Genomic DNA, 23,234 nt, shown 5'->3' on the forward strand with positions numbered 1-23,234 from the left:
GAAATAAAAAAAAAAAAAAAGCAATTTCATGACGTCACCTTCTGTACGACGTATTTTCCTTTTAAATTTTTTTTTTTAAGTTGCAACAACGTAACATCTAACACGTTGGGAACATTTTATTGATCGTGCTGGTGCTTCCTGGCTGGGTCGGTGAGGGACTATAAAGGGGACAAAATTGATAATGGACAACGTAACGTAATCTTGCGCACAGGTGAACAAAGCTCACTTGGCTAAAATGAGGGTTTGATTTTACTCGATTGCAGCTCAAGGTCAAGTATTAATAGTCATTTTTTTTTTCCTGTATTTTTTTATTTCTAGGTTTTACCTATAGACGGAACATGCAACAGGATTTTGTGAATAATAAATGCATATTACTGACTTTTTTGTATCAGCTAATTAATTAACTTTTTTTTCTTATATTTTCAAATCTAATTTTCTTTGCCTTATTCTCTCATTTTTTCATCCATATAACAATAATTTAATACATAAATTTAATTTGAATACAATTTTTTTTATCAAAAGCAGTAAATAGACATTGGTATTTAATACTATACTACATAAAAATATAATAATAATTTCATAAAGGTATATATAAATTAATAATATTTGAAATTAAAATTATTTACAAAATGAAACACAAAATTGATTTCATTGTATTCAGAATTGTTTTTCTTCTTTTTTCAATATTTTTTTAAATATCAAATTTAATTTTGAGTAATTCACACGATACAAATATACGATCTACGCATTTACGATTTATTCTATAGTAATCGTGTGACTTGATCGAGTTTTGAATAATTTATATATTATTAAATTTGAATAAAATTGAAAGTTTAACTTTGTACACTTTATGCAGAGTCTGTACTAAGAAACTGTACTATATTATTATATAAATATATTATTTTATTTTCTAGAATTTAAAAAAAATTTTGCTATTTAATTTTTTAATATAAGCAATTTGCAATTATTTTAGTAATTTTTTTTTTCATTTAAACACCCGTTACAGCATGAAGCCAGGGTTTGAAGAATGTTGTCCGCATGTAAACACCAGGTAAATAAGGTGCTGCACATTTGATACCATGTGACACAGTGCCAACCAGCATCCATCTGCCATCGGAACCTTCAATCATCAAAGGACCACCACTATCCCCCTGAATAAAAAAAAATATTCTCAATTAAATAATCATCATAATCCTTATTGCGAATAGCTTTAATTAATTTATTTACCTCGCAAGAATCCTTGAGGCCACTCGCATATCCAGCACAAAGAAAACTTTCAACGATAGTTTTTTTATGATCAGCCTTGTTAAACATTTCTTGACAAACTGAATTTTCCATTATTGGTACTTGAACTTCTTGAAGAACTGATGGTATACCTCCATCTAGAAAAAAAAAATATATAAAATATGACATATTCATTTGTTTTTAAAGAAAGCTCCCTAGTGAAAATATTTTTCTGGGTGTTTTTCGTATAAGTCTATATAATGAGTCCATCTTTTTTCGTAATCACTTTGCCTTTTTTTTCATATTTCACCAAAATTTTCCAGGCTCAGCCAATTCTGGAGTAATCCAAAATAATACGAAATAAGGGGGAATTATTCAGAGTAATAATAACTTACTGTATTTCAAACGTCCCCAACCAGTGACAGTTGCCATTTGTCCAGTATAATCAGCATCATCAGGAGGCATGCAAATTGGTACAATATGAGCATCAAATTGAATTGGTGATTCTAATTCCAAAAGTGCTAAATCATTCTCAAATGTTGATGGATTATAACCACGGTTAGTATAAACCCTTTTTACATTTCTCGTAACACTTCTACGTGGTTCTAAATTTCCTGATACATCGTATTCACCAAATTCAGTTATGAGAGATGCCAAGAAACTGTTAAAACATAAAGGTCAATCGATAGATTGATATTAAAAAAATATTATATTTTATTATTTAAATTAACAACGGATGACCAGAGACTTGAATAAATAAATAAATCGATTTATTAATATTTAAATAACGTTGAACTTACCCTGGTTGACAATGTGCTGCTGTTATTACGTATTTATCAGTGATAAGTACACCCCCACATTTATTCTTCGTAAAAAGACCAAGCCAGGTTGATTCTCTTACAAGCACTTGCCAAGGCCATTCGCCAAAGGTCGAGCTTTTACCCCCAACAATTCTTCCTTTCTTGACCAGTGGTCTCACGCCACATTCTATTTTTAATTTGAACGGTTTTTGTTATTATTTATGTTATTATCTTGAAAGTACAATATAAAAAATTCTAAATTGATTTTATAAATACAATTAGAAAATTGTTGTTATTATTTTTAATTAATATTATTTTTTCATTAAATGTATAATTGGTATTTTTTTTTTTTTAATTTTATATAAAACTAAAATTACTTACCTCGACGATAATCTGGAGTTGTTAATGGTTCGTCTAGATAATCGTTAGCACTACTTGACTGAGTTATCAAATTATTCATTTCCGATGTTGATACGGTTTCAGTTGTTGTGATAATAGTACTGGAAAGTGTTGTTGGTTTTTTTGATGGTTTTGGCCGTTTTGTACTTGGTTTTTTAGTTGTTGAACTACTAGTCTGTGAATTTGGTTTAACCTTTGTTGGTTTATTTATTGTTGGTTTACTTGTACTACTTATTGTTGGTTTCCTCACTGTTGGTTTTCTTGTCACTGTCGGTTTTGATGTTGGTTTTTTTGTAATTGTTGTTGGTTTTTTAGTGGGTGGTGGTAATGTTGTAGTCGTGGTCGTTGTTGTTGTTATTGTTTCTGTAGTATCTGTTACATTTTTTCTCGAATAAACAACATCTTGTAAATTTTCAAAATCACCCTGTAGAGAATCAACTATTTTAAAAACAAAGTCCCCAACTTTATTCCCTAATACATCATCTTCAATAAAACTTGGTGTTGTTATATCATTTTCTGTTATAATTTCGATATCTGGATAACCAGTATTATTTAGTTTAATAACGGGTAATTTGTCTTTATGGGATGATGATGTTATAGTTAAATTTGGATTTCGATCTGGTGGAAATGCTGAAATATCGTCGGGTGGTGCTGTTTCGTCGTCATCTTTTGACGTTGTTGTCTTTGTTGTTGTTGGTATTGATGAGAAAAACGACGACGATGATAACGATGGCAGTGTAATTGTTGGATGTTTTGTAGTCATTGCTGCCATCGTTGTTGTTGATGATGATAATGGTTTTTTTGTTGTTTGCAATACGATTGTTTGAACAGGTGTTAATTCATCATTTGGCCATTCAAAATCATTTTTTGTTGGTTTCAAAAAAAATGCTGGTTTGGTAGATACGGTAGATATTGTTGTCCAAACATTTGATGGTTTTTTTGTTATAATTTCAGGTAATTCTGATGAGGTGGATGCAGGTTTATCTTTCATACTGACATTTATAAAACTCGTTGACATAACACTACCACTTGAAGAAGTTCCTGGTAAATTTGCGGTTGAGATAAATGTACTAATATTATGTGTTATTGTTGTTGTAATGTTTGGTTTGTTCTTTATATTTATCACTGACGGTCGCGTATATGATGTTGGATGATTTGGACGTTTCGTATATGGCTTAGATGTTGTAACTGTTGTGTAATCATTGCTGAGTGGTCCAAGTACAATGACTGTTGGTGCTGGCGGATTTGTTGTTGGTCTTGTTGTGTATGAATAAATTGAGGATGAACTGCCATAACTTGTTCCTGAATTACCATTGTTAAAACTAGCTGGTCTTGTTGATCCAGTTGATGGTGGCCTTATTGTTGTTGATGATGGTGCTGTATCATAGTAATAAAAATTTGTTGGTTTTGTTGTTGGTCTGATGTATGTATAAGGAAACGTTTCAGAGCTTGTTGATGGCAGTGATGTATCTTCAACTGTTACCCATGTATGAACCAAAGAACCAGCATTATTAGAATTTGAATTTATTTGTTGTACTGAATCACGGTGTGGTGGTATTCTATTGTTATCATAATTCGATCCACCAATGGGGTTACTATTATTATTCAATATTGATATTATATGATGTATTGCAATTTCTTCACGTTCCATTGTATCATCATGTTTTTTATTATTATCAGTTGTTATTGTTGATACTCTAACAAGTCCAGGTTTTGTTATCATATCTGATCCTGTAGTATAAGAATTATAGTATTTTGTTGTTCCTGCTGATTTTGTTGTACTCTCAGATGGCTGTTGTATACCTTCTGTTGATAAATAATGACTTGATGACTGTGAACTATGATTGATAATTGGGACAAATAATTGTTCAATATTATCATTTTCATTATCTGTTAATACACTGCCATTTTTATTTAGCAATATTGTATCAGCTGGTGTATGATTACGTTGACTAATAGCTTGTGAAAATAATTCTGGTAGTTGATCAACAGTATCAGCAATTTGTAATACTTGATTCGGGCTGTGTAATGTTGTTACGGGACTTATTGATTCTGGTAATTGATGATCTTGAATATCATTATTGCCTGTGTAACTCAGCAAATTAGGCAATGAGAGATCACTCATAACTGTTTGATGTTCAAGAAAAACTGGAAATTTATTCTGTAATTCAGTTACTTGTGACTGTAAAAATGCATCTGATGGTGTTGATTTTGTATTATAATCCTCAATTTTTGAGCCAATTGGTGTACCATCTGGTTTTAGAAGTATTGGAATATCTGGAGAATGATCGATTCCTTCAAATTTGTCAAATAGATCATCAGATGGTAATTGACAACATGCACCAAATAAAAAACCATCCAAACAAGTGCCAACTACTTCACCATTTCTATGACTACATTCATCATTAAACATACATCTTGGCAAACTAGATGATTTTATTTTACCAGGATTTGTTGATTGACAAGTCTTTGCTGAAATTCTGTAACCACCAAATAATTTTTTACCTATAAAAAAAATAATTAAATAACATCATTTAATAAAATATAATTTATTTTTATTAATAAACATTAATTTTTACCTTGTCTCTCATTTTTGTAGTCGATAGAAAATGCTGATACTGTGCTGAGGTACAAGACCAGAAGACAAATATATTTTTCATGTGCCATGATAATTCTGTAAGTCAATAGATTCATTGTATTTTTTGAAATAAATTATTATTAACACAGAAAAAAAAAACACAACAATTTAAACTAGTTTAAATTACAATTAAATTTATGAGAATAAAGACAGAGAACGTAATAATCGTTTTGTTTTTGCACAAAATACAATTAAAAAATAATAAATTCAAACATGCATCTTCAAGAGCTTCATAGCGTATTTCGTATGTGAGAGAAATTTATTTGCCGGGTTCAGTCAAGGTTTTGCCGGGTCTGATATAAAATACCGTTAGGCAACCGAGTCAGTTTACAACTGAAGAAATCGGCGAGAGAAAAGTACCACATACTATTGGCTGAGACATGTATGAACCAACAAAATAAATACAAATAATTCATATACACAATAATGAAGATGATAGTATATTACTGATGAAAAAAAAGATACTGATGGTGGGTACTAATCTTTATTATTAGTCATCATTATTCAATTGTTACAATTGGTATTTGATGAATACGTGTTTGAAAGGTTTATTGTATTTTTATTATTGTAGTATCAGTTATTTAAAGAAAAAAAAATACAGAAAAGACTAACCCAGTTACAAATAATTAACACTAAAATATAAAAATAATTTACATTCAACTCAGAGTTAAGTCTTGTGTCCCAAAGACAGTATTGTCATGACCTCGACATTGGAAACGATTTATTGCTTATTTATTCATTTTTTTTTTCGAATCGGTACTTTTTGAAATGTCACAATCATCCTCATATGCTAATAAATTTTCACAAAACACGCTCGACCTATTTTTATCATGAAATCATTTCATCTAATAAAAATTTACAAATAATATTTCAATAATTTATTCTGTGTTGTAGAATTTGAATTTGGCCCAAGCCAAGAAACTTGAAAAGAAAAAAAAAATATCGAAAAGACACGGTGTACTACGAATGAATATAGAGTACTTACTGAAAAAAATCTAAAGAAATTCGGAACAATGCTTTTACCAGGGTTTTCTTTGATTGCAATAAATAACAAGTGTCAAAATCTATAATTACTGATTATGCTTTACAATGAATCAAAATAAAAATAATATATATTTGTAATTTTTATTTTTTGGTATGTGTGTGAAGTTGCTGTTCTATCATTTTTGCTTCGTAAAATCATGAATTACATTTCAAAGTGATGATTAGAATTGATTAAACAGTATATAGTAATCAAAATTAATGTCTTGTTGTTGGTATTGGTAAATGCACTATTATTACAGAGAAAGCTTATTCTCATTTCTGATCCTTGTTTTTTTTTTTTTTGCTAAATCCCCTCTCAAAAATCTACTCAGACAGTGGTCATAATCTGGGTGACCTGATTGCTTCCTCCTTTGCCTCAATTTATTCCTCTTTACCATACACTCCATACACTCTATTAGTCACAATTGTTTTTTAGAATTATTTACATTTATAGTTCACCATCTACATTATAAAATTATATATGTATATAGTTATATATATAAAAGTATATAAATAGAATATATAGTTATTTTATTTCTTTTTATTATTATCATTATCTTTCCCTACTTCATCTTTTATTATTGAGTGAAATTATTATTTGTCTCATGTATTTACTGATGAGTAGAAAAAAAATTTTCACGACATTAATGCAAATCGAAGCGTGCAAGCAATTTGTTTTCTGTAGTGAAATTCAGTCAAGCGTTGAAGATATATCATTTCTAATTTATCTTTATTTTTTCAATAGTTTCACCAGAATTTTAATAGCTTCATTGGATTTTCTTTCAATTGATTATGATAATGAAATTATTTTGCGTGATTTTTCCAATTGATGAAATACTTTTTATGATAAATATACTTTATAATTATTTTATAGATTTTGAATATTTAAAAAATCTAAAGAATTTTTATTTCAAATTTCTATCTGCAGGGTAAGTATATATAAATATAACATAAGTTGAAAATAAACTTATTATTAAAAAATTTTTGAAGTTCTAGAATTCATTAGTTATATTCTGTATGTAGTTTATATTTTAATCAATTTATTTATTTATTATTTTTTAATTTATAGAAGAATTTCGATTGTAAAATAATTTTTCTTTTATTGAAAATTTTCAACTATTAGTTTTATTAGTAGATTTTGAAAAGTTTTATCAAAAAAACTAAATGTAAAAAAATTAGTAAACAAATATAATGAAAAATGCAATTTTCTTAGGGCCTCGAAGTTTTCAATGTTTCTCTATACCATTATACCACTATTATTATATTTGAAAAAAAAAAGCCAATGTTATAGGCAATTTAAATGTTTCAAATTATCAAGTATAAGAACCAAAAACAAATATTACAATATTTTCTTTCAGTTTCTTGTTTCGATCCATAAAGATATTTCACGGAAAAAAATTTTTAGCTGCAGCAACGAGCTGGATAGCTGTCGCTCCTATCCACGGCTAACTAACCTTTGGATAGTTAGCAGAGGATTGTTATTTTGGCAATCCACATTTGACAGGTTACTATTCTTGTGAAAACAGCGTGCCTACTCGTTACATTAGCTACACTTTGGATAGCTGTGGTAGCTATCCAAAGCCTGACAAGCTGGTATCGCTGTAGTAGCTATTTAGGATTGCGTATATGCATAACTATAAGTATATAGACATACGAAGTACAAACAATATATTAATGTACATTTACTAATTTTTAAAATTATTATCTAATTAATTTTATATACTAAATTTGATGCACCAAATAAACGCCAACTTGAATACAAAATCTTATGCTAAATTTTTAATAACTATATGGATTATTTTAGTCATTGTTAATAATAATTTGGTGGATCTGTCAAAAAAGAGAGGTTATGAACACAACAGCTGTTGACATTGAGATTATGTCGAATCTGACGAGTTGGTTAGCCACGCTAGCTATCCAGTCGGCTGGAATAACTAACCGATTGTCTTTTTAATATATCGGGCTTGATTATTAAATCAACTATCCTTTTTTAACTATCCAACGCCTCGTGACTGCAGCTAAAAATTTTTTTCCGTGAATTGAAAAAAAAATAAAAAATACATACGAGTGCCCCATTTTTATCGAATAACGAATTTTTCTTGAAGAATAGATCTCTGAACGAAAAATTGTTTCGAGAAAAAGTTTTGGGATTTAGAAGGGGACATACGAAAAGAAAAAAAAACTGCATGAAACGTATTTTTTTAGATAAAACCCTATTTTTTTTCCTTCATGAAATAATTTTTCACATTGAAAATTTTTATCTAAAAGCTTTTTTTAAAATAACAATACTTTATAAGGTACAACCCATTTTAAAAACTATATAGTTACTCCACAATGTTGCTTTAACGAAAAAATTTCTCCGACAACAGCAAAGAACGCCTAAAAAAATAATACAAAAAATAATGACTCGATCAAAAAATTTTTCCTTTATAAAGTGTTAGTTTTGATGTAAGAAAATTTTTGGTAAAACAAAAAATATGATATTCATTTAAAAAAGTATGTTTACATCTTCAAGTCCGTCATTTTAAATTTTTTTTCGTATGTCCTTTTCTGAATCCTAAAACTTTCTTTTATACAGTTTTTTGATTTAAGGCATATTATTAAAAAAAAATCCATTATTTGATTAAAACGTTTGTAAACTATTTCTTAAAACAATTTTTTTAGTTGAGGCCTATTTCTCAAGAAAAATCCATAATCAGAATAAAATAGAACACTCTGTATATAGAAAATCAATTAATAACAATAAACATATATTTTATTTAGAAAAAAAAAAAATTAAAAAAGCCAAGATTTTTTTAGATTTACATTCATAAAATGACTATATACATATGTGCAGAAATATACAAAATGACTATATATATACAATGTATATTCAATCGTTTCATTATTCGTATTATCAGCTTGTTTTTCTGTATAATTTTTTATGTTTTATAAAACAGAATATTGATCATTTTATGATTGTATATCAATATTGATATAATATCAAATAAAGGAAAAAAAAACACAATAAACATAATAATAATAATTTTTTTTTATCTATAATTTGGTTTTATTGTTTGTTTTATCAAAATCATATTATTTTAAATGAGTCTGCTGAGTAAGATTCTATTTACTTTCATTATCCCACTCGTTTCTTTTCCAAATTTTTTTTTTTGATTATATTGTATCTTATTTTCATAGATCTCAAATCGTTAGCTCACTATATATCAGCAAAAATTATTGGATGGAAAATTATTTTTTTTTATTTAGGAATTTTTTTTTTCTACCGGCCCTATTTACTTAATATTTTTATTAATTTATTGTCAAAATATTATTTCTGATGAAAATATCTCTTTGGATCTTACTTTATACCTCTCAACTTTTTCCTCATTGCTTCGAAATTGGCCTGTCCGAGAAAAAGCAGTGTAACTATGGAATCATGCAAATGCTATATAATTATTTTATTATTAATTACTACTGTTTTTTTTCTGGATACCTATTTTTCCACTCTCTTCCATATATTTATTCTCAAGTCATTTATTGAAAAATCCATTAAAGAGTTAATGTTTTGCAGGAGTTTGAGGACCGTTAGCAGACACACTGCTGGGTGTCATCAAATGCGTATACTGTATACTGTGTACTGAACGGCACTTTCAGTATTTATTGCTGGCTTCTACTTCTTATTATTTTTATGCGTATGTCGATAATATAATTCAAGACGTGAACAACTACTACAAGCACGTGAAAATAAATCGTTTTAATTTAAAAATTTTAAAACTCTTGCAATGAGTTTTTTAAAATTAAAACTAGATATAGTACAAATTCTACAATTTTCAATACGAGATATGGATGTCTGTGTAATACTAATTGTTAAGAAATTAAAACAATTTTCTTTATAAAAAAAAAATTGTAAAGGAAAACTTGTGACGTATTTGAAGCAGAACCATGCGGAGAGCACGCAGCTATGGTAACCGGTCAAAATCAACGACCGAGAACCTGATCTTTCAAGTGGGTCACTGTGACTTGAAAATGTTACGTTTATATCCTGTCTTTGAATAAAAAAAAAACTACCTCAAGTTAAAAAACATAACTCACTATTACCCAAAATAATAAAATTATTTATAGATTAACTTACTTTTCGTTTTCCAGAATATTATAATTTTCCAAAAATTAATTTTTGATTAACAAAAATATTCAATATATTTTCAAACACGGTTGAATTAAATAATTATCACTTCACATTTAAACAAATTATGTATTCAAAAACAATTTACGTATAACAGAAAACTATAATTAAATAAATAAAAAAACAAACAATTATTGTTCTGCGCTCTAAAAAAAAATTTTTAAGCGAATAATTTTTGATATTCCTCAAGGATCGATAACAATAACACACACGTAATAATAAAAAAATAAAGAAAATAGTTTGTTTATTATTATTTTTTTTTTTATTTTTCTTAAATTTTCTTAAAGTCAGATTAAATACTCCATCCGGCAGGCCAAGTGGACGTTACTCGTCTGACCGACATGGCACAGTGCCGGGATGTGTATCGTAATGTTCAAAGTATCGAAGTTGTTCACCGTTGAGCTGGTAGAAAAGTCGTCATCTTCGTTGTAACCATCGTCTTCGTTGATATTCTTAACTTCCCCTACCCTTAGTGATGATTTTAACAAACATACACCATGCTCGGTTAATAGACAATTTCTTGTTGACGGTAATGGCAATAAATTAGAAGTGGTGGTGATAGGTATATGATAGTGGTGGAAGAGACTACATGCAACCCGGAAGGCAAAAAACTATTGAGAAAGGAAATGAAAATGATATATATGAAAGAGACCAACAGTAGTTACTTAATTTGTATAGGCTTCGGATTTTTTTGTTTTACGATTTTTTCTAATTTTTCTTCTTCGTCTTCAAATATTATTCAGCCAAAGAAAGGGAAGAAAAAAAGAGGGACTTGAAGATTAAGTGGGCCAGTGGCCAGGTCATGCCCAAGAGAGGAGAAGGGGAACTAGTAAACGTGCACGACTGCGACACACTGTCCTACTCATGGGAACCAACCTCACTTGGCCCCCCTCACAACACAAAACCTGAATCGTTATATGTCCATTGAGAAAAACCGTTTCCTATTCGACTCGCGCGTGTGCATTTCATTTTTTTTTTTTTTTTGCTTTTTATGTTTCTGCATAGTTTAATGATATCGCACAATAAATATGCTTATATACAATGTTGAACTTGGTTGTTTTTCACAATCATTTTTTTTTTTTTTTTTAATGATTTCATTTGTAAGATAAAAATTATAGAGAATGATTTTGATTAAATTTCATTGTTTTATTTTTTTTTCTTTTTAAAATCTCGATTTTAATCATATAAAATTAAATGACTGACAATTAACAAAGTTTTTTTTTTCCATCGTTATATTTACAATAACAATAACTCTCAACAATATCTTCACTAATTGTATGTACGATATTGTCACTACCGTATATAATAATTTATCATTGACTATTGCCAAGTCAAATATATTTTGAAATTTGAATAGGACTTTAGTAGTACAAAACTTAAAATCAAATCAAAAAAATTCAACTCGAATACAAAAATGAAACATTTTTTGTATTTAAAATTTAATTTCACTTTTTTTGTTAAAAAATATCATTTATTATTATTATTATTATTCTGAAATTTATTCAAATATATATAATTATATTCTTTATATATTTATATAAAAATATTTTTTCAAAAACTAAGCATTTTTTTTAACAAAACAGGTGACCGGGATCGCAATTAGAACTCATAGCGTTAAATAAATGGCTTCAATTTTAACGAGAAAAGGCAAAATGAGCATGTATATAATAGCAGAATTTACAATGCACAATAATTAAATATATATATATATATATGTACAAGCATTTTACGAATAAACATTAAATGACAGAATAATTATTAGTTAAATAAGGTATCATAAATAATAACAATGTAGATAAATAAAACTGATTGAAGTATTCATAAATGATATGTAGTGGCTGCTGCTGTTCCTGTCGGCACAGGTGGTCAAGAATGCGTAATCGATAACGGTTTCATGAACGAGCATTCTCAGTAGATCCAGGTGGGAAAGTCAGATTTATCAAACATTGAAACATTATTGTATATACGTATGACTAAACTGATAAATTAACGAAATTGTATAAAACAATGCTTTAAAAGTAATAATGAAGCATGACAAAAAGTAGTGAAATAAATATACCAATGGCTTTATTTAATTTTCCGGTGATAATTTACACTTTGTCGTGCAGTTTTTTTTTCCCAATTGAATAAGTCGAACAAGCTTAATTAAATAGTTTTTTCGATGAAACCACAACATAAATTATGATTTTTTATGGTAAATATAATAGTTTTATGTACTATATCATCAATAAACCCATTAACTTATTTGTATTTGATCAATATTTTATAATTAACAATTTTTTTTTCTCAATTTCCCTTATTTTTGATAAAATGTTCCTTCATTAAAAATAAATATTTATTTGTTTCTTTTTATTTATTTACACTAAATAAATTAATTTATCAAATAATAGTAAATTTATTTGATGGAGCATAGTAAAATATCTGAGTGTCTCATGTTTGAAGCATGAGGCAACAGTCAAAATGTACCGTAGAACGATGACAAGAATTTTTTTTTTTTTTCTTACGGTACATTTTGCCGCTATAAGTGGATCTTTTGGCTTGTGGCGTTAATTGGAACGCGATGAGTCAAAAGCAAAATATCTTGTTTAAATCAATCGTCAGTATAAAAAATAATAATAAACAATATATTAATGATTATTATCTGGAAATAAAAGAAAGACAACACAGCATTAGGTTACGTTCAACATAATGTAATTACTTTTACATGACATGTTTAATTTTGAAATACCTCGGTATGAAGACCTTTTTCTCTGAGATATATACTCCGCTATACTTCAAGAACTTTCCTTAAATTTTCTTTAATGATCTGCGATTCATTCTGCTTTTCTCCAAGGTCTCTCGAAGAAATAATTTTTAGCCATAAACATACACATATAAAAAAAGAATTTTAATTGTAGTAACGAGAATTTAGCCCGCGAGAAAAAGAATATAAAATATTTCTTCTATTAAGGTTGATTCTGGAAATCTGAAATCGCAACAGATTTTTTTTTTTTTATCTTATGTTTAAATGAAATAATTATCTACATTGTCAATTTTTTTCACTTTTTTTTTTGTGTGGTTTTTTTAAGATATTTACTGTCAAAGTTGACAACTTTAACACGCCAAGTATAGGCCGTACCTCATATATTTATTAAGGAGGTTATGCACAAATTCATTGCGAGTGTTGCGGGGCGCTTCTGACGTCACAGACAAAACTGAAATCTGGCTACACTGTAAAAAAATAAAGAGGAAAGCGCCTGCGCCCCGTATACAATATATGGGATTGTGGGTTGTGTGTGTGCGTTTGAACATGCCATACGTTGCCACATCTAATTTTTGCAAAGTTTATAATTAATTACTCATTAATTGACCGATCAACATATGAAAATTGTTCGCGCAATGAATAAAACTCGGTTTCTAGTATATGTGTGATTTTTTTCAAGACTTTTTCATCATTTTTTCTATCCGAAAAAAATGGTTGAAATCTCCATAATTTCTACAATATATAATTTTTTCTGTTTAGGACAATATCAAGTATCACAACATCCTGAATTAGTCGACCGGGTTAAATCTTATTCAGAATTTTCTAAGTCTTATCATGTTTTGAATGTATAGTAGACCTATTCAAATAAAAAAAATATTTTTTTTTTTGGCCTCCAGTGCATGAAAATTTTTGTTCTCAATGAAAATGACAAAATAGATGAAAAATTTTTTTTTTCCGATTTTTATTGAAACGTCACAACGGTATAATTGATTTTTATTGGAATAAATCATGATCAAAGCGCGGTGTCAACTGGAAACAGTCACAACTTGGCCAAATTTAAAGATATAGACGTTATATTGTGCTTGTTTTAAAGGTTATTAAAAACTCTACAACTTATTTCTAATGATTTTTTATGCTACTATTTCCGTTTCATTAGAAAAACAGACAATTGTCGTAACCAAATGCTACTTTTTGAATTAATTGGTAATTACATTGTATATAAGTATTTTATTTATAACGATAATGTTTAAAATAAAATTGAATTTTCAAGGTCTTTAAAGGAGGAACATATTACATCTTATTACTTTTTTTGTCAGATTAATATTTAATTATAAATAAACCGTAAGTAGATCAATACAAAATTTTTTACTTACTGAAAATTAAAAAAAAAAATTGATAAGCTGGCATAACTTTTTCATTTATTATGTAATCCTGATCAAGTGAGGCCTGAAGTTACGAGCTATTTATGTGCTAATTATGTGTGTAAAGAAAAAAATTCATTTATAATAAATTTTTTTTTTATCAATAATTATGCTAGCTTTTAACGAAAGCTAGCACAACTTTGTTATTTATTATTCGACACAAACCAAATAAGGCCTTAAATTATGAGTTATTTACGAGTAAAAAAAAAATTCATTTATGATTATTTTTTTTTTTTCATCAATAATTATGCTAGCTTTTAACGTAAGCTAGCACAACTTTTTTATTAATCATGTAACTTTGGTCAAGTAAGGCTTAAAATTAAAAGCTATTTATGTGCTATTTTTGTGTGTAAAAATAGTATATTTCGTTACAAGTGCCCAGGCAAAGAGTGTGCTCTCAACGAATTTGGAGGGGCAAGCACGAGCCTTGGCGAGTGTTTCCCCTCCAAATGAGTTGTGAGCGGGCTCTCTGATTGGGCACATGTAACGAACTATATTTTATGTTACTAGGGACAGTGGTAATAATGTGTGAATTCCCAAAAAACGCACTACCCCTCTTACGCTTTGAAAATTCACACATTATTCCCACTGTTCTTGTAACATGAAAAAAATTTATATATCATAATTTTTTTTTTATTAGCAATTATGCTAGCTTTTAACGTAAGCTATCATAACTTTTTTATTTATCATTCGATACAAATCAAGTGAGGCCCTAAATTATGAGCTATTTACGAGCTCATTATGCGTGTAAAAAAAAAAATTTATTTATAATTTTTTTTTTTTCTTTTAAATTTTAAGCCTTATTTGATCAGAATTACATGACTAATAAAAAAGTTATGCTAGCTTACGATAAAAGCTAGAATAATTGTTAATAAAAAAAAAAAAATTATTATAATTAAATTTTTTTTTACACTATAAGTAGCTCGTAAATAGCTCATAATTTAGGGCCTTACTTGGTTTGTGTCGAATAATAAATAACAAAGTTGTGCTAGCTTTCGTTAAAAGCTAGCATAGTTATTGATAAAAAAAAAATTTATTATAAATGAATTTTTTACTTTACACACATAATTAGCACATAAATTTACGGTACTAAAATTTACTGTATTTTATTGTAAATTTTATTTAGAAGTTTGACATTTTTTAGTGCTAAATTCGGCAGTTCGTGTTAGATTCATAGAAAAAAGCAATCAATTCCCGGTCAATTTTTTTTTTCTGTTAACACGCTCAAAACTTGAAAACTAATTGACAAATAAAAAAAAAAACGATTTGTCGACAAATGTATTTCGTTGAAATCTGAATTTTTAAATGATTTTATCGTTAATGAACTATCAAAAAACATTCAACAGATAAAATTCAACACGGCCCCAGCCAGAGTATCAAAAATGTTCAATTTCAATGGGTAACGCAAAAAAATTCTAAAACCAAAATAAACTTAAATAATTCTTGAATCATGAACAAAACGTTTTGATTTGTGAATAATATTTTTATTTTGAGAAAAATTTCTGAAACAAGAAATATTCATGCATGACGCATGCGTCCATCCATTTGTCTGAATTTTAGAAGTATCAATCTTGGATTATGACAAAAAGTTTCTTGGATCAAGGCAATATTGTCATAATCCAAGACTCATTTGTTATAATTATAGAAGTATTCTTCTTGGTCCGTCATGATCCAAGAAGGATACTTCTAACATTATAACATAAATGTTCTTGGATTGTGAAAATATTGCCATGAAGCAAGAATATTTTTATCACAATCCAAGAAGGATACTTCTAAAATCATAACATAAATATTCTTGGATTATGACAATATCGCCATGAAGCAGGGAAATTTTTGTCACAATCCAAGAAGAATACTTCTATAATTATAACAAATGAGTCTTGGATTATGACAATATTGCCTTGATCCAAGAAACTTTTTGTCATAATCCAAGATTGATACTTCTAAAATTCAGACAAATGTTTCATGGAACAAGACGTGCATGTCATGGATTATGACATAGACGTCTTGTTTCAAGAAATTTTTTTTTCTCAAAATAAAAAATATTATTCACAAATCAAGAACGTTTTGTTCATGATTCAAGAAAATTATTTGCAAGAAGAAAACTTCTATTTTACAGAAGTTTTTTTTTCAGTGTGCAGATGAAGTTTTATCAAATTAGATCTAATCAGATCTAAACAGATTAAGTTTGATCTGGTCAGATAAGATTTGATCTGGGCGCAGATCAAATTTGATCTAGTCAGATCTCATCGGATAAGATTTGATCTGGTTAGATAAGATTTGATCTGGGCGCAGATCAAGTTTGATCTGGGTCCAGATCAAGTTTGATTTAGTCAGATAAAATTTGATCTGAGTCCAGATCAAGTTTGATCTGTGCCCAGATCTGATCAGATCAAATTAGATCTGATTTGATCTGCCTATTCTTCCCTGGGTATTCAAATACATGAATTTGTTTTGTATGTAATTTATTGATTGTATCTAAACGTTCTTGATGTATAACAAATAAACTTCTTGAATCACGTTCGGTTCCGTAACGCGTTAGATTCCCATCCGGTTAGGCCCTAGTTCGATTCCTAACAAGAAGCTAGTGGCATATTTTTAGAAGTATTCTTCTGGAAGAAAACCATTCTATGGTTTGAAACAAGACGCCATCTGCATAAGAAAAACAGAATTTGGTTTGTGTCAAGAAGAAATATGGTTTAAGTTTAGAAGTATTCTTCTTGAAGCAAACCATCTATGGTTTTAAACAAGACACCATCTTCATGAAATAAACAGAATGTTGTTTATAACAAGACTTTTACTTTTCTTATTACAAACCAATTATTGTTTATAATAAACTATTTTTTTCTTTTTTCAAACAGAATATTGCCAAGAAGTTTTCTTCTAACTACAAGAATATTGTTTATTATTTTTAACCAAAAATTTTCTCAGTGAACGTATCCCCAATTCTGCTTTTTTTTTATATACATACTTGGTCGAAGTATAAAAATCTTAAATATCAAGTGAAAATGAGAGTAACTTAAGGTTGCTTCCCAGTCGCATCACCGCACCAATATTTATGCCACGAAGGGCCCGTATATTAATAACGCTATTTTTGATTCCCGTGTCCTGAAATTTTTGTGGCGCTATACTGATGAAAAAACCAAGTTCTTTAGTACACTCAGAGAAGGATAAGTTAACAGTTAACATACCAATATGTTTACATTAAACATACAAAAGTTTAATGTTAAGATATATATATTAACAATAAACATAGATATCTTAACTGTTAACATACGTATCCCGAGGAACGAAATTTATATATAACTTTATATAATTATATAAAATTTTATAAAGTTGTATAAAGTTATATATGGTTTTATATTGCCACTTTATTTATAAAGCTATATATAACAGGTTGTATAAAACTTTATATAACTATATAAAACTTCATACAATTGTATAAAGTTTTATATAAAGATCAATAACTATTACTTTTATAAAATTTTATACAAGTGTATAAAGGTATATAAAATTGTATAAATGTATATGTAACTGTATTTTAAAATGGTCAAACGCAAAATTTAGACATAAAAAACTGTCCACGCTCAGGACTTGAACCCCATACCTTTTGGGGTGCGTTCCGTAGGGGGACCGCGGTCCTTTTTGGCCATAATCAGAGTGAATCCATAAAAATTAAAAATCTCCCTAGGAATCTAAAATAATTTTCAGTCTCATGTATACTTTTTTATTAATCTTTCTATGTATGTATTGTTACGTTGGATGTGGTGCTTACTGAATTTTGTACTGAATAAAATTATTAAAACAATAAATTTGTTAATATAAAGTTAACAAATGAAAAGAAAAATTCCACTTCAAACAAATTATCTATTGACTGATGTAGGTAGTAATTGTTGTTTTTGTTGAAAATGAACAGCAACATCAGCCATGTTTAAGATCTTGAAAGATAACAAAAATATAAGTGCTGTCCTTAACCTTACATTTGAGTTATGATAGGTTTTGAAGCATTAACTTTGAAAAGAAATACAATTACAGGCTAAATAATTGAGATAACAACAATATATACACCTACTATTTTAATTTGACAATTTTTGATGCCAAATTATTTTTTCTTTATAATACGTTAATCATATTTTCGGTGTTTACGTTTGCTTATGTTTGTTTACGTTTTCAATACATAGCAGTGCTGACACTACAACGAAATTAAATTCACCATGATAAACCACGCCTATTTTTGGTAGACCGCGGTCCTCTACGGAACGCACCCTCGGTTACCAACCCGACGCAGTACCCAATGCGCCACGATAACGCATGTGAATACAAAAATTTATTTGCTTTACATCAACAAGCAAAAGTCACGCCTGCGCAGTCGACTTCAGTTGACATTTCTTGAGTCCGTCATCAATTTGCTATGCCCCATTGTTTTAAATATGTTATTAAGTTATTAAATTACTATGCGACATTGTAAATTTTCAGAGGATCATTTTAATTTGTCCACAACAGCAGAGTAAATTTTATAAATATACAAAAGCAAAAAAAAAAAATATTTTTGCTATGCTGCAATGTAATTTTTAGGCTGGATTATTTTTAAATTTGGTTTCTGTAAAATTTCTTTATGCGTTGTAATTTTTCATCGGGAAATAGTAAAAAAACGTAAGAAAAAATTGCTATGGTACATTTTAATTTTTCAAGACTACAATTGTTTCTTTTTTTCGTTAAAATGATAGTAAATTCTCTAATAGTCAAAAGATAGTTCTTGGTAAGCATAGTAAAATTTGATGAAATTTTTTTTCCGTGTAAACCTATTTACCTTATTATACCTTCTTTGCTTACATACTTATTATACTTATTGACCTTATTTCGATAGTAACCTATATATCATTTTCGTTCATGATGCTGTTGGAATCCGAATAGAACACATTATTCCAATTAAAGAAGCCAGCGAATATATGAACTCGCTCTATATTATTATTTGTAACTTTGTCTACTAATTTATAAATATTATGTTCTATAAAGGTTAAATATAATTATATAAAACTGTACATGTATAAAACTTATTTATACTGCTATATATATTATATATAACCTTATAGAGATATAAAGTTATATATAGTCATATACAATTGTATATATCTTCATACAATTGTATATAACTATATATAACTTTTATATATACCTTTATAAGATCGTTCCTTGGGTAAAAAATATCTTCGTATATTCATATACAAGTTTATATACTTTTATAAAACTATATGAACTTTTATACACAGCTACATATAGAAATATATAGCTTTTATATAATTATATATACTATACACAAATCGTTCACAACTTTGTACACATTTATATATAACTTTATAAAATTATATATAGCTGTATATAACCTATAAAGTTGTATATAATTATATATAGAGAGTTTAAAAAATTCTTCAGTTTTTATATAATATATATAAAATTACATAAAATTTTATAAAATTTTCTAAATTTATATGTGAATATATAAAGGTATATAAAGATATATATAAATTTCGTTCCTCGGGATGTTTATAGTTAACTTACGTATCTTTACGCGGCCAAATATTTTGATGCGCCAGTCTACTTCTTGTAATCTTTTTTTTTTGACATTATATTGTGATACTATTCTAATTGTAATATAATATAATATGTACTCGTGTTGTCATAAATTTATTTAAATTTAGTTTTTTTGTAAATTCATTCTTAATTTTACATTCAATTTTCATATTTACATACGTAAATGTCTTCAACTATCAGCCTAACCTTCAAATTGTGTCAATTACAGATATCTTAATAGTTAACATACGCATATTAACTATTAAGATACGTATGCTTAATGTTAATATATATATATCTTTGATGTAAACTTATCAGCCACCACCCATTTTAACATGGCATATGGTAGCATTAAACAGGATATGTTAACTGTTAACATATCCTTCTCTGTGTGTAGTATGTGTGTGCACGGCAACACACTATAGGCAACACATGTGTGCTATAGCAAACAAAGTTTACGTCGTACGCCAAAACCATGCTTGTGTTCATGTCAGTGTGCCGCGCATCTACCAAAGTTTTAATATTTTAAAGTTATTTATTTTTTGAAATCCACGTCAGGAAAACTTCAAAATTTTTTATCGTATGTATCTTTGTAATCACTAAAATTTTGTAGTAAATGAAAGGTTTTTTAATAGACAACGAATATGCTAAAAATCAAAATGTCAGGTTCTCCCCTATCCTCATGTATAAAAGTTATCAACTTTGAGACAAATTATCTCAAAAGATCCACTTCAGAAAAAATTGAAAAAAATTTACCAGATAGATAATTATTTCATTTACAAAATAAGCCAAAAAAAAAAAAAATTCAATAGAAATTCAATCTCTGGGAAGCAACTTTAAAGGGAACGAAATAATATTATAGTCTCTTGCTTAACTTTTGCTCCCGTTCTTTAGGTTCCTATATAGTTTTGAGTTTTTTGTAACATATAAGAAGAATCCGAATGTTGACAATACTCAAATTAACCTTTAATTGAATTAAAATAAAAACTTTCAGTGGAAATGTATTGCGCAATCCGTTTTTTTATTTTTTGAGAAAAATTTTGTTTACTAAAACATCCGGAATTTTTCCGGAGCAGACCCGAATGAGTCTAATAAGAAGCTTTCCAGAGATATCCAGAATTGTAAGGAGTGATTCCAGAAAAATCTGAAATAATACAGAGCATATCCAAGGCATCTATCCCAGGTAGGATCCCACTAGGGTGAACGGCCGTGCCAGGCTTGTTACACTGAGAGAAATTTTAACTAAAAATTAAAACCCATGTTGAATAGAAATTACTATACTGCTTTGTAATTTTTGTTTTATTTCTGGGATTGGCCGCGAGAGATGATATTCTACAATAAAATTATGTAAAATGTCACACACTGTCAAAAAATTGTTATGTTACTTCAAGTCTCTGTACATCGTTATATATTGCAGATAGACATGGGGTTGAGTGGAGTTAATTATTGAGAATTTAATTCTAAACAATTTATAAAGAATTACTTTTTTTGATTAATGTCTTAGATAATGAGTTATGAGTTAATTAAAATAAAGCACATACATGTTTTGAGGAAACGATAAAAAATATTATAAGTTCAAATAAAAAATACTGAACAATTTAATAAATATTCTAATACATATAATAAAATTTATCATGTACACATATAAAAGTTAGCATAGACTTAAATATTTTTTACTATATCGCTTTGTAAAAATTCTGGTTGTGGGGCGAAATAATACAAAGATGGCCGACTGATTGAACAAATGATTGAATTGTCATGTAATTTCAAGCATTTCTACAGCCTTATCTGTTGAAGCTAGGTATGGGGTTAAGCGAGGTTTATTGTTGGTAATTTATTTCTGAACAATTTATCAAGAATGAATTTTTTCTATTTATCAATTAGTTTTCGAGTTTTGACCGTGTAAAGAGAAAAGAAAAAATGTTGCCGGGAATTGATTGCCGTTCTCCGTGAATCTAGCACAAACTGCCGAACTTAGCACAAAAAATGTCCAACTTTTAAATAAAATTTATAATAAAATATAGTAAATTCTAAAACCGGTAGTGGGTAAATTCTCAGTCTGCTAGAATTTACTTGTGAGTATCGTGAATTTAGTCATTTTTTTTAAAGAGAAATTACAATAAAATTATGTAATTTTTATGGCTTAGTGTTGTATATAGTCAATGGCCAAATTTTTTACATAACTTTATTGTAAAAATTATTTATCAATATACGAATAATCCTTACAAATAATCGGAGGAACGCAGTTTTTACTATTCGCTTTGTAATTTTTTCTTATACGTTTGTAATTTTTAGTTAAAATTTCTCTCAGTGTACAAGCTTGTGTTTCCTAGCCTTGGTGGACTAGAATGTGCCTAGCTTGGCACAGAGAATTTTTCCAGTCATTGCACAAGACTTGTTAATCTAGGCTTGTACCAAGCCTGTGTCGATTGTTATTTCCAAGCCTCACACAAGGTTAAAAATTCCAAGCTCGTGTCAAGCTTGCATTTACAGTCATTGCACAAGACTTGTTATTCCAGGCTTGTACCAAGCCTGTGACAATCGTTAATTTCAAGCCTCACACAAGGTTAATCGCGGATCCCGCGTCGCGTCTCTAGTTTTTCGTTTAATTATTATTGTTTCATAGAATTGTCTGAATTAAAAAATAACAATGTCGGAATTATTAAATTAACAATAATAATAGATTAACCATAATAATTTATTTATATTTTTTTTTTAAAATTGTTTTTGGACGCTTGAGTCAAGCCCGAGGCACAAGCCTTGGCACAAGGCTTGTCATCAAGCTTGTAACATAGGCACATTTCCAATCACTTAACAACCTTGGCACAAGCTTGTAGCACAAGCTAGACACAAGCATGTGAGCCTTGTGCACAAGCTTGTGCCAGGCCCGGCACAATCGTTTACTCCTACCAGGTAGGATCCCACACGGGTGAACGGCCGTGCCAGGCTTGTTACAAGCTTGTGTTTCCTAGCCTTGGTGGACTAGAATGTGCCTAGCTTGGCACAGAGAATTTTTCCAGTCATTGCACAAGACTTGTTAATCTAGGCTTGTACCAAGCCTGTGTCGATTGTTATTTCCAAGCCTCACACAAGGTTAAAAATTCCAAGCTCGAGTCAAGCTTGTATTTACAGTCATTGCACAAGACTTGTTATTCCAGGCTTGTACCAAGCCTATGACAATCGTTAATTCCAAGCCTCACACAAGGTTAAAAATTCCAAGCTCGTGTCAAGCTTGTATTTACAGTCATTG

General features: G+C 28.7%; 1 protein-coding gene across 2 annotated transcripts; it reads right to left on the reverse strand.

Moving 5' to 3' along the window:
* Positions 1–57: 57 nt before the first annotated feature.
* LOC122849353 (serine protease filzig) lies at positions 58–10,247 on the reverse strand. 2 transcript variants are annotated; one of them, XM_044148056.1, is made up of 7 exons: positions 10,199–10,247; positions 5,003–5,097; positions 2,406–4,928; positions 2,025–2,211; positions 1,620–1,885; positions 1,228–1,382; positions 58–1,151 (listed from the first exon to the last, which is right to left on the reverse strand). In XM_044148056.1, the coding sequence occupies exons 2-7, from the start codon at positions 5,088–5,090 to the stop codon at positions 990–992; spliced, it is 3,381 nt and encodes a 1,126-aa protein (XP_044003991.1). In that variant the 5' UTR covers positions 5,091–5,097; positions 10,199–10,247; the 3' UTR covers positions 58–989. The 2 variants fall into 2 exon arrangements, with proteins under 2 accessions (XP_044003991.1, XP_044003983.1); XM_044148048.1 differs by lacking the exon at positions 10,199–10,247 and having other exon boundaries at positions 5,003–5,162.
* Between the last annotated feature and the right edge of the window lie 12,987 nt (positions 10,248–23,234).

The sequence above is a fragment of the Aphidius gifuensis genome, linkage group LG1 (genome assembly GCF_014905175.1).
Source record: "Aphidius gifuensis isolate YNYX2018 linkage group LG1, ASM1490517v1, whole genome shotgun sequence".
NCBI lineage: Eukaryota > Metazoa > Arthropoda > Insecta > Hymenoptera > Braconidae > Aphidius > Aphidius gifuensis.

Bases quoted from the DNA above. Each gene is read 5' to 3' on its own strand.
- LOC122849353 (XM_044148048.1), bottom strand. From the start codon at position 5,117: ATGAATCTATTGACTTACAGAATTATCATGGCACATGAAAAATATATT. The intron at 2,212-2,405 runs GTAAGTAATTTT...AATTAAAAATAG, and splicing joins AACTCCAGATTATCGTCGAG to AATGTGGCGTGAGACCACTG. The intron at 1,152-1,227 runs GTAAATAAATTA...TTTTTTATTCAG, and splicing joins GCCTCAAGGATTCTTGCGAG to GGGGATAGTGGTGGTCCTTT.